Source organism: Saccoglossus kowalevskii, chromosome 6 (genome assembly GCF_978046115.1).
Source record: "Saccoglossus kowalevskii chromosome 6, keSacKowa6.1, whole genome shotgun sequence".
NCBI classification, from domain to species: domain Eukaryota; kingdom Metazoa; phylum Hemichordata; class Enteropneusta; family Harrimaniidae; genus Saccoglossus; species Saccoglossus kowalevskii.
Genome location: NC_140646.1, coordinates 23,463,844 through 23,477,122, shown reverse-complemented (window position 1 = coordinate 23,477,122; position 13,279 = coordinate 23,463,844). Strand labels below are relative to the sequence as shown.

Genomic DNA, 13,279 nt, shown 5'->3' with positions numbered 1-13,279 from the left:
GCCTGGGATACGACAGGTTGTTCTATCCAGGACACTGGTCTATCGCAAACCATTTGTGACTGTGTGCATTTCACAAACTTCGCTGTCGTTATCACACCTCCGGTCATAGAGGTAAGTGATATGTTTTTATTTTAATACTGATATAACAATTAACATTTCGATGCCAAACTTAACAATCATGTACCTCCATGCTAACCCCTCCTATGCCACACCTTAACATGTCCATGCATGTACTTTTATCCCAATATCTATAAGTAGGTAATTCTCTCTTGGAACGAATGTGTATTTTTTTCAAAATTACAATTATCGAAATAACATACTGAACACACAACCAAATTGTGTCACATCGATTAATACATTTGTTTTTTGTGTGAGAATGATAATGATTGGCCATTTTATTTCTAGATTAAGACTATTGATGACATCATTCTTGAATACATTATGTTAATTGGCGGAGGTACATCCATGGCACTGGTATTACTGCTTGTTATGATGTTTGTGTGTGTCAGGTAAGTGCAGCGTCAACATTTTCCGTTAAGAATGCAGTATACATGAACTATTTCGGGGAAGTCATCATCTGCGCATGTGTCAGTTGGCCATAGCGTGTCATTGTTTACAAACAAGCGCCTAACCATGAGCCTTTGCTTTTTTAGCCTGTGTTGTTATCGTCGCTTGTGGGACTCATGACCAATTCCCGCGAGCGTGCAGGTGACGACCCTCCCGCTTTAAGTTAGGATTATGATTCCTCGTGAACTGATAATGTAGAACAAAACTGAATATTTGTTCGTTGAAACAATGACATTTTCTCTTCTTACAATAACAATCAGCACTGTGTGCTAAAAACGTCAAATTTGCTTCTGGACATTCTGTATTCTGTCCATATCACATCATTAAAGCGAATTATTTTACGCCGCGCGAAACCCTGTTGATCCAATCTATATGATTATATGCTTAATAATTACTATGACTAATAACTATAATAACTTTGTTTTTCCAGTTATCTTCACACCATACGGCATGTAATTCACATTAATCTGTGTGTTGCTATATTCGGTGGCACACTGGCGTTCATTCTCACTATCCCATTACACGACAACCAGGTAAGATTGTTATGCGAATACACACACTTCCCCGGTTTTTATTTGAAACGAACAATTCAATCAAAATGCAGGCAAATGTGAACTCCTTGTCTATTTCTATTCTAGAACGATTGCGTAATTCTCGGTGTGTGTATGCACTTCTTTTACTTGTCTGCCTTTACTTGGACGTTGTTGGAAGGAATTAATCTCCTGGTAGATATTAAGAAAGCAATTACTGGAAGTGCAGACTTGGATGACAAGGATAAAACAGAGGGGGCAAACTCACTCTGTTCTGAGATACTTCGATATTACCTAATACTTGGTTGGGGTGAGTTGTAGTTTTATTTGTTCGTACCGGAATTAGGAATCGGTCTACTTATGCCACTTCTCATTGGAATTGACGGAAATGTGTACTGGCATTTTTAAATTAAATATAATTTGTATTATAGTGTATGGCCGAATATAGTAAGTAATATTCTTAATATTTGTGTGTTATCATACATTGGTGTTAATTAGACCCCGTCTCTATAATATTCTTTAGGAATTCCAGTGTTGGTCGTTGGAATCACGTTCGCAATGTCACTGGACATATATGGACATGCTCGGATGTAAGTATCACATGATACAACCAAATGTGCTATAGTATGTGATTTCACTAGAAACAATATCATAATCAGTATCATAATCAATATCCAATAAATATACAATTTCACAATCCTTCAAACAAACAAAAAACTGCCAAACATATTACGATAGCAACACAATCAAACAGTGAAGAAATGATTGACACACATATTGGTCAAAATAGTGAGAGACTGATATATGACAATAGGGCTCATAACCAAAAACTGATGTCACCTATTTCAAAAAACCATTCATGGAATAAATTCCGAGTTTATCGGATTTATTGTGATATGTCGATATAGGTGGCGTGTCGTTTATTTGCACACTCTTTACTGATCATAAATAATATTCATATTGCTGATTATTTATTTCATTCGCAAAATAAAGTGACTTCCAATCACTGCACGCAATCACAGTATCTAAAATTAACATTTAACATTTGTTTTGTATTTTGTTTTCAGCTGTTGGATATCAGTTGACGATTTCGCTTACATGTATTTTGCTGGGCCAGCCGCAGCATTACTTATAGTATGTACTCCTCTCGTTTAATCATCAGTTGATCTAACAGTAAATCTAAACTGGTTCCTGCATATTTACACAGTGAATCATAAACACCCTTACAATATTGAAAAAATAGACACAATTTCAGAACTTAAATATCACCGAGATGACAGTTGTTTAATATTTTTTACTCGTATTCAGATAAATTACGTCATTATTGCCGAAGTGATGAAAACAAAAAGAGAGAGCAAGGACGTTGTTGAATTCCACTCCGGTTTTACGTAAGTAATTATAAATGTATCAAATATTAATAAACCTATTCATTTACATTGACTGCGTATCGATGTATATATTTTCCATGTCGTGATATAATAATAATAATATTATTTGTCAAATGCATAGGTCCAGCATTCGAGCTGCAATTTTCTTGCCGCTTATACTTGGAACTGGCTGGGCATTTGGTATACTGTATCTCATGGGTGATTATATCGTGTATCGTTATGTTTTCATAACTCTCATTGCTTGTCAGGTAAGTATAATATAATTGAAACAAAAAGCCTCACACAATGAGTGTCATGTGATCTTTTGTAATAATTGTAATTAATACTTTATGAATACAGGCCTATATGATATACATACTCTAGATACCCAAATCCATTTAGTAAGAGGAACTGATGTTTTGCACTTTTTAAAGATCATATATCATGCAGAGATTTTTTTGACTATTAATAAAACATTACCAATGTCAAGGTATTTGTGATGCGCAATTATTGTATGTATACGTCACAGTGTTATACTTTTGTTTGACTTGTAGGGAATCTTCCTGTTCTTGTTTCACTGTGTCGGCACCAGAGAGGTATGTACATGTTATTTTTATATTAGAGTATGTGAACAAAAAAAAATCAGTGTACAATATTTTATATATATTCAATTTACAAATCATAAAAAAATTCGAAACACTATTGCAATACCATTACCATGCAATACCATTGTGGTATTATTGTCACATACGTTTTGGCAAAATAAAGAAATGAGGCGTTGCCGGTAACCTGACTTTGCCCAAATGTTATGCAATAACCAAAGTGGTACACACCATTGAAGACTACCTGTTTTAGTCGCACGCTGGGCCAATTCTTCAAAACAAAATGGTGCCCGGACGCATGAATAACTATGCATTATTTTATTCGGATATTGCTCCCGTCTCGAATTTTGGACTAACATGCGCACAAACATATTGCTTGTGTCATAAAATGAGAATCTGAGATGGCTTTAAGTATCTGTAAAAGTAAAAAGGTGTTACTATCTACTAGTACTCTACTGTTTTCAATATTACCAACATGCCTTTTGATTTTGTTAGTATACAGATGAACACACGAACACGTATATCATAGATCGAAGATAAAATAAATATTATAATTAATATTTTAACAAAATGCAATATATATCTTCTATTTGTATAGGTTCGCGCTGTGTTCCTGCGACGTGACCCTACCGTGGAACTGACCTCAGTTAAACGCATATCTCTGGTAAGGCTTAACACTATTGCCTTAGAAACAGTGGAGAATTTCGGATGTACCAATAGTCTATTATGCACAAATATAACAAGCTAAATGCATTTAGCTCATTTGAAATCAACAAATATTACTAACATCATCGAATGTTATACTTAATGCTAGTAACTCAATTACACAGAAGTGTATATCATTTCCCCCTGGCAATGAATACTACGCCAATAGGTTGGTGATATTACAATCATTAAGATTACATGCTCACAATCAGAGGGTTGGTTCAATGCTACCCAGTTGAGTTGAGATTTAGGGTTGGCCATTGGTAATAATGTGAAAGGCGCACTGCGTTTATGGTGGCATATTTACGCATTCATAACCAAATGCTTTTATTTTTCCCCACAGTCGCAGACCGATCTTCTAAACAACAAGATTCACTGTAAGTTGATTGTACAGTTTGCACATTTAAATGAATACACATGAATTCCAGACAATTGATCTTGACCAACTGTTGTGTGAATATCATATATTTACCAAGCAAAATATATGAAACGAATTACTTGAATGTTTTGGATTAACGACTTTTAAGCCAATTGATACTTCAGTCTTAGGCGTCTGAATCATTTTGAAAGAACCGAGGAAGCTTTAATCAAAAACAGATTTCAAAAATCTTCAGTGCTCAAAATGTGGAATGTGTTTCACAAAAAAACGAATGTTGATAATTATCTCTCTTTTTTTTGTTTTTCAGATATTCAATGATCACAGAACAACGTACATTGTCGTATTATTGACGTCCATTGAATACTACATGCCATATATGGAATTATTGATTCGTTGTATAGTTTACCTTTTATCATGTGATTTAATGTGTGTTGAATATAGTCGTTTAAACAGATGTTTATTGTATATTGTAATTTGTTTTAGGAATGCAAGCACATTTTAGTGACATTTTTAATTTAAGCTATTCGTCTCGGTATCAATTTGGAATATCCTATCGCTGTTGCAATTGTATCGAGTTTTATGCATTGATTTTCGGATTAATATTCAGGCAGTTGAAGCCAAATTGAACTTTTGACACTGAGTGCGTAACTGTTTATATTTGCAATCATGGAAGCGAACTTTCAACTTTCTTTGTAATGGAGAACTCGTGTCACGCAGCATGCGGAAACGCTTTATTTATGAAGCATATCAACAAAACATGACTTGTTTACTCTAAGTTACCTAGCAACATTTGAGATATGAATATTCCACAATAGAAACCATTGCCCAAATAAAAATTTTGTCCATTTTCCATTTCAAACGTTTTTCACAAGAAATTATTCGTTGGCCCCAATTTATGTATTATTCTCATAAAAATTATAACATTTATGTGAAGATGTTGACATATAATATTCAATTTTGCCCTAACCCTATTTAAATTTAGATGATATTGGTTAGACATTGCTTCAATATTTGCAGATAAAATGTCAATGGCTCGATAGCAAATATAAATATTATATGAATACACATAGAAAATAACCAATAGATTTTTCAACCGTCCATTTCGTCAATTATCGATTCAACCATCCCTTTGCATCAATTGAGTTATTTATTTAAGTATTTAGGATCAGGATAACAATTTGTATTGAAATCTACAGACTCTCCATGTCCATATCACGAAGTTTCAATTACGTAACATCCTGTCTGTAATATTACAAGTGCTACGTATTCTCTATTAGAACAGATATTCAAGAGCTAACTAAATAAATTAGTGACTCAAGTCAAGTTTTAAATTAACAATCAACATATCGAAAAGCTGTGTATAGTATGACGATGTGTATTTCTGTGTGATAATTCTGTTGATTGTGCAATGTGACACATTGACAAATAGCGACAACTGAACAATGCTCGACATGGGCTATATACATATTGTATTTAATATTCATTTTAATTGATTGTTATGTACGAATATTATTCTTGTTTTAATCATATATCCTGTGAAATAAATGTGAGTTATTTTCAGCATGATAATATTTTATTCCGGAATGTGATACTATTAAAGCAACAGTAGCTGTATTTAAATATAATGACATAAAAATGACCAAAGATCTCGTTTAGATAAGATAAAATTGCTTGGGCTAAGTTACCCCACAAAGGTTAATGTCACATAAACCGTAGAAAATTATAACGCACGATGCACACTATGATGGGAAATGACAAATCAACAGTGAGAAACCATCTGAGAGAGGCCCCTCAAGATGACGACTTATTAAAAGATAGGAGAGGAACATGTGATGGAACGCATTTCAATGTTACTCTTTGCTGGTTTCCCTAACAGTACCTAGAATGAAATGTAATAAAGGTTTCACATATGTTGTGCATGCAGAATCACCATTAAACCCAGGTAGTTTATATATGCAAATTTAGGCAGCAATCACTCAAGTGTCCGTTTGACATGGGAACATTTTTCTAATCATATTTCAGTGATAACCCGAGATAGGTTCAATGATTGAGATTTCTCTGATTGTTGTAACTTACAACTGATTATTTAATTTGTTTCAAAATATTCTCGATTGCCAGTAGGCTATCGCAGCAGTGCTTAGTTACTTCTCAGCAATGCCTAATAATCTTAAAAGTACAATATATTGCTGATTACTGACAGGCTTAATCTACAGTACCGACATATTCAGACTTAAAATATAGTAAACTGTAGACAAAAGTCTGCCGGTAATTGTGATTATGTTTTTTTACTCATTGTTTTTACAAGCCACTATTCAGTTCAGTCGTAAACGTGTGCATTCTAATTGTCTGGTTCCTAGGCGTTGAAACAGTCAGGAAAGACCATACATAGATAAATTTAAATTGATGAAGAATCTTTCACCCAGTAAATCATAGTGCTGAGAGACATTTTCCACTGCAACTCCTCACCGTAGAAAACTTCATATAGGGGATCTGAGTAAACAATCTTTTTGACAATGAACCAATGCTGATTTTTTGGTTCCTAAATATATAAATTAACAATTAAAGTCGGAGATTACAACTTAATGTAAAAGATGCAATGCGATTGTCATGTTTATCAATGCTATATTGAGCAACAATAGTGAAACATGGACACACTTTTTACCAACAATTCCTACATTTATTGCCTATACACGCATGATTGTCCAAGTTACAATCTGCATAAAACAGGAGCTTTGATTAGAAGGTAAGTAGTTGAAATAATCAAGATAACATTTCTTTGTGTGTCAGTATAGCAATACATCGTTACAAATACATTATTGAATTAATTGAATACTCAATATATATTACAGACCTATTCTTAGACTTAATCTCAGTCGTTAAACATATTCATATGACTGTATATAAATGTTGCAATGGCGTGATTTGGGGAGAACTACAGAAATAATTATGCTTATGAATTATAAATTATATGCCATGTAGAGTATTTCGTGATGAACGAAATTACAGGCACATATAATCATGAAATACTAGATTCGGACCCGCAACTCGGCAACTGTAATCTGAGGCACTCTCTATTTAGCTAAATAAGAAATGGCGGCCTTGTATGTGCGCCCTAGGTAAGTGAATGGATAATTGCACCAAGACTGTTTGAGAGAAAAAAAGATTAAAACAATTGGTATACTTTCTCACTTTTGGTAGAATATGTGTATATTTTCTACAAAATTGTGTAATACGGTCATTACATGCAAAATAATTACGAAAAACTATTGAAAACTTCGTAATATACTGTAATGTGGGTTCCTATGGCGTTAAAAAACCCATATGTACGCCTAACACACGTGCAATTGTCAAAAAGAAAGAAATACAGTGTTACTGTGACTACTTGCCATTTTAAATCCTCGACGTCACAAACGACTGGTAGAATATAATTTTGCACACAAACGAAGCCAAGTTTAACAATGTTTAGACCGACCCACCCCGTTACGAACTTCCTCGGGAACAAACCTGTCCATCATATTTATATTGAATATATTACGTAACCATATTTCAGTCAACTGTTGTGACAAGCCTCGTGGTACATTCAACAAGTTTCAGAAGTAAATACCTTCTCAACAGTGAATAGTTTTGTCTTAATAATGCTTGGTGACGTCACGAAAGTCTCAGCAATGCTAGATATCATTTCAACGGTGCTTAGCAACGTCTCGGCAGTGCATAGAAAAAAATCAACAATGCTGGATAACGTCTGAACAGCGTTGAGTAACGCCTCAACAGTGCTTAGTAAAGTCTGAACTATGCCTAAACATCTGAACAGTGCTCAATAACATATTAATAGTGCAGTGTTTCGTAACGTCTCATCATTGTTTAGTAACATTTCAGCAATGCTTAGCAACGTCCTAAAATAACAGTTCAGGGGTGTTTAGTAACGTCATGATCGTGCTTAGCAACGTATCCCCAGTGCTAATAACGTCCCAATAGTGTTTAGTAATGTCTCAACAGTGTTAAATAACGTTTAAAAAGTATTTAGTTATTTCTTAACATTGCGTAGTTATGTCTCAATACTGTTTGGCAATATCTTAACGGTCTATAGTAACGTCTAAATAGTGCTTCGCAACGTCTCATTAGCGTTATATTTAAATTCCGCTCCAACTCAAGGTTAAATAAGCGATATTTGTCACTTTCGAAATTGTTTACAAACCATATTTACACCGTGGCTATTGCTGTTTCATGACAAGGCCCTTACCATTTGTTTCGAGATTTGTTCTGTCCAAATATTCGCGGGAATACACGACCTAATTTCATAATTAATACAAGTGTTTTTTTTAGTAGTTTGAAGATAGTTAATATGTACGAACGGTTTGAATAACTCCAGTTTTTATTTTAATTTGCATTTTAATATGAGTTGCTCTCTATACACGATGTGTATACTCCTAGGCTACTTGGTGTATTTGGTGTTTGATTATAATTTAGTTACTCCAATTTATGCAAAATCATGCATCTGTTCATCATAATGAATGGTTTGAACAAAATATAATTATGTATAATCAATATAGACAATTACTGTGACATAAAATATGTCATTTATTGGCGTGTTATGAAGATAATTATTACACTTGAATATATATATATATATACAATAAATCATGGGACACCATTGTTTTGTTCTTTACACTATTAATGTTGTTTTTAATTTTAATCAAGTGAGTACATTGGTTAATATAAAATTGAACAAACTAAGAAGAACAAACTAAATATATTACAATGTATGTCTAAATATCCGATAAGCATATTTAGATCATCATCCATCAGAACAGCAACTAACGTCACAACTGAAGTTTATTGATTTTGTTTTCAAGCTGAAGATCGCATTGTATCATCAATATGTAATTCTTATACAGATAAGATATTGACTATATATGACGTCAAGTACATTTCATACGAAAAAAACAAAACACTGATCGATCTTTTTTACGACCTGACAATGTAGCCCATGTGAACGACGAATATTAGTCAATGTACACAGAACAATTGACATACAAAAAAACAAAACATTGATGCTTTCAATGAGTTATTATGCGACCGTAGTTTCAATGAGCGGGCAATGTTTTGCCAGTAATGACTTTCATAATATCCGACAGTTGTCAAGAGGTGCGCCCTTAGATGGTACACTCACGAGTGACAGTCGACAATTTCTGAGGTACGTACTGTAAATGTTTGTATTGAAATACAGAGTGTTATTGGACCAAGTATGTGTGTATTTGACGGCACAAGGCTTTAATGATGGACTGTTATAGGCTTTTATAAGAGCATTTTAATATTTGTTGATAATAATTAAATTCGAATCCGGGATACAAGGCCACAATACTATGGTTGGAGACGGTAAAAGACTAACAACATGTTATTTTCTAACCATTATCATGGTTATAAAACTTATTTATCTTTTTTTGGGGGGGAGGGGTGCTCACATTAGGATACATACATATCGTATACAGAGATATACAGGCAATATTTCATGAATTGCCATACAATACTATATGTATTAAACGAATGCAGTAAATACTTGGAACAAATGATAGTTAAAACACGAGTTAAATAATTCTGATATTATAGTGTTATTAATTTGATGTGTGGCTTATCCGTTACGCAGAAGTCGTAATTTGTGAGTGTGTATGCAATATATTCCCTTTCTTTCCTTCCTTCCTTTCCTTCCAAAACGATATTGTATCTTTCAAGTATGTATTGCCACTTTCTGTAGTACGTGGTGGCCGTCGCGCTATGAGAATTATAGCGATCTACATAACGCTTGTAAAACGCAATGTTTATTTACATGAATTTCGAATACGCGCTGCGCGACGACCACCGACCTTTAGTGAGCATTTCCTACAAATTGGCACAGGGTACAGTCCCAACTTTCTTTGCAATAATAACAATCCAAATTTCTGTATGCTAGTTAAAATGTGATTTGCTCATTTCATATTTCTTCGCCGAGACGAAATGTGATATTTTGTAGAATTACGATCAGGATAGAGGTCTTGGTGAGCACTACTTTTGCAGTCTTGAATTGTTTTCAACACCCACGAATACTAGGTGATTGTTTCCCAGTTGTTGTCAAATTATATCATGCAAAATGTACTTACTATTTTGCGAGAGTGTTGTATGCTTGCTATATTGCTCTTTCCCAGTGTTTGCCCTTGCTCTATTGACAGCTTGAAACTCTCGTCTAGCTTATTGTTGGTCTCTGTGAGGGGCAGCGTCACGCAAATGTTGATGTCTTGCCAAATCTTCATGATTGTGATGGCATATTTAAGTATTATTAGCTATTGTGACTGTTTATTGTTTAAACTTTGTATTTCAGATGATCAGATTCAGATTGCAGTTCTTCTTGTGGTTGGGTTTATTGGTAGAATGTATAGTCAAAGGTAAGTTATAATGCAGCACAGCGCCAGCTATAATTATTTATTAATTAAAAAATATTCATCAAAGCGCAAACGATTTGCGCAATGTTCAAATTACGTTTGTCCTAATGGCACTACACCCAGCTGTCAATATTATGATACCTTTAGTTCATCTTGAATAATTTATTTCATGCTCAAAAAAACTAAAACACCATTTCCCACAAACTTCTACCAGCACTGTTACTAGTGTGTCAGTAAATGGTGACAACTTTCCTAACTATGGTAACTACCGACCTATTGTGCAAACCATAGCGTTTCACCAGGTTAGTGTTGATTTGGCAATACAAAAGTCACATATGATATGCTTTAAACTTTAGTGAATACAAATCTGGTGGGTTATTTCAACGTGGTTCTCTAGCCAATAAATATTAAAAAGCCTTCCTTGAATAAAGCAACCAAGTCATCAAATGTCGCATAGCACTTAGAGGTCTTTCATTCAGAAAGTTTAAAAGTTAACTTACTTTTATTATGCCATTGTGTATAGTTTTGTTATCATCTCCGTGACTTGATATATCTTTAATTCGAAGAGACTGTTTCTAATACGTATGTATGAATCGAATACGTATACCTATTTACTTCAGTATTACTGCGGGGGACATTATTCATATCCGTTAAGAGATTCCAAAATGTGAAGAATTTAAAATGTCAATTCACAAATAATGCAACTTTTGGGCGAGTGTGGATTCAGATCATCGCATGAACAAGTATATAACAGAAGCATATACACATGCAAGGGAAACGAACGTGTGCACTTATGTAAAAACAAAAAGAGTATAAATCATAATATAAACTCAGCATCCCAAATTAAGAAAATCCAGTGGTGTTTGTGTGTATGTGCAATGCCAGGTTACCGGGTGTTCTTCGGTCAAATGGAAAATCATCCACGTGTAACAACATGATACACTTTAAATAGTAACAAGCCCCTGCTAATATAATATGCACACTGAGTGTTGTCCCAGTCCATCAATCTACGGTATCCATATACGTGCCTGGGTGAATGTTTCAAGCTGTTCTCCATGTAACAGAATTTATGGGGATTTTCTCAAATAAGATGTTTTATGAGCTGTAATAGTTACTTACAGACTTACAGTAAATCGCTATAGAGATCAGTAGTTCGTGTGCTGGTACATTGTGGAAAAATGATTTACTTGGTCGAACATACTGACATTTGCAGTTTTGATTCAGGGGAAAGAATCTGATGCAGGTGTAAACTCTGCTTCGTAATAGCAGTTCTATCAATTCCACGGTGAAACCTCAATCGTGTATTACAATGTGTGTTTATCTTTCTTTTTAGGTACACCAACATACGTGGTTGTGGAGATGTCAATGGACTGGCATGACGCGAAGACTGAATGTGAATCACGGTCTGGGAAACTTGCTGAGATACATTCACAGGCAGAGCAGAATGAAATTGAACCCCTATTGCCTTCTGGATCATGTAAGCTCAAACACAATTCACCCATACAACTGTACTTGTAATACAATATAAACATCAATAAAAATATAAACAAAACTAATGTAAGAATAGAGTAAGAAAGTACCACTTTCTCGCTGAAGGTGAAACATGGTGATCATTCTCACTGACATTAGTAACACTTTTTCCTTTATTTATTCAACAACAAAAAACTCACAGAAAACAGAAAATTAGAAGAACTGAAAACTAAAAAACCTCGTCGACAATTGAGATTCTCACAACAATGTCTTAATCGTAAACAAAGTACAATGACTCACTATTCACTAAGAGCGTACCACATGACAGAAAATATATATATACTCCGATAATGTATTACTTTTTATCCATTGTTAACTTCATATAAATGTTTTCATACTCATTTTATGCGTTTTTCATCTGTATGAATTAAGATATTTAAAGTTATATATTTGTAAAATAGACTGGATTGGTGTTAACGACATGAATGATGAAGACCGATTTGAGTATGCTACTGGTGGACGGATAACATACAATAATTGGGATGACGGACAGCCAAATAATTTTTTAAATCAAGATTGTGTAGTATTACAGTAAGTCAATTAAATTCAGTACATTATGTATTAGTGATACTGGGACACAATGCTGATTTCGTACTTTGATTTTCACATACACATCCTCATCTCGCACATACATCCCAGACACCAACCCCCCCCCCCACACACACACACATGCCATGTCTGACTGAATAAATAATGTATTCACTGACTGCCAGTTTGTCTGTATGTGACATCTGAAAGACGTCAAAATATGATTGCCAGATGACTCACCTACCGACCTACATGTCTGCTTAATCAACCACCTACATACTTTTTCCATTTTCTATTTATAGGGGAGAATCTGGTTCTTGGAATGATGACTGGTGCAATGTTGATAGTTCTGGCGCTGTGTGTGACATTACAAGTTAGTTTGAAAATTAGTATTACTATTATTACCAGTTCTAGGGGGTGTTTAAAATAGTATTGTATTACAGCAATCTGATGAAATAATGAATTCAATCAAATGATTGTTTAGTGTGACGTTTGCCCAACAAATATATTTATACGAAATATATAAATACATTTGCTTCATTTTGTAAATAAATATTTCGTATAAATGTAGTCTCGTATGTGATAAAAGGAAAGCTGGACAAATGCATTGTCTACTTTTTTAATAATCATGTAAAATTACACCAAATGAATGACTTGC

General features: G+C 34.1%; 1 protein-coding gene across 1 annotated transcript; it reads left to right on the top strand.

Annotated features, from left to right (window-relative positions):
• The first annotated feature begins 5,882 nt into the window (after positions 1 to 5,882).
• On the top strand, positions 5,883 to 12,999 carry LOC144343116 (mannose-binding protein-like). Its single transcript, XM_078005832.1, has 5 exons — positions 5,883 to 5,915; positions 10,503 to 10,566; positions 11,897 to 12,040; positions 12,495 to 12,624; positions 12,924 to 12,999. Exons 1-5 carry the CDS (start codon positions 5,883 to 5,885, stop codon positions 12,997 to 12,999), a joined length of 447 nt encoding a protein of 148 aa, XP_077861958.1.
• The last annotated feature ends 280 nt before the right edge of the window (positions 13,000 to 13,279 follow it).

Coding starts and splice junctions, on each gene's coding strand:
- LOC144343116 (XM_078005832.1), top strand. CDS start 5,883: ATGCACACTATGATGGGAAATGACAAATCAACA. Junction 12,041..12,494: donor CCTATTGCCTTCTGGATCAT/GTAAGCTCAAAC, acceptor TTTGTAAAATAG/ACTGGATTGGTGTTAACGAC. Junction 12,625..12,923: donor CAAGATTGTGTAGTATTACA/GTAAGTCAATTA, acceptor TTCTATTTATAG/GGGAGAATCTGGTTCTTGGA.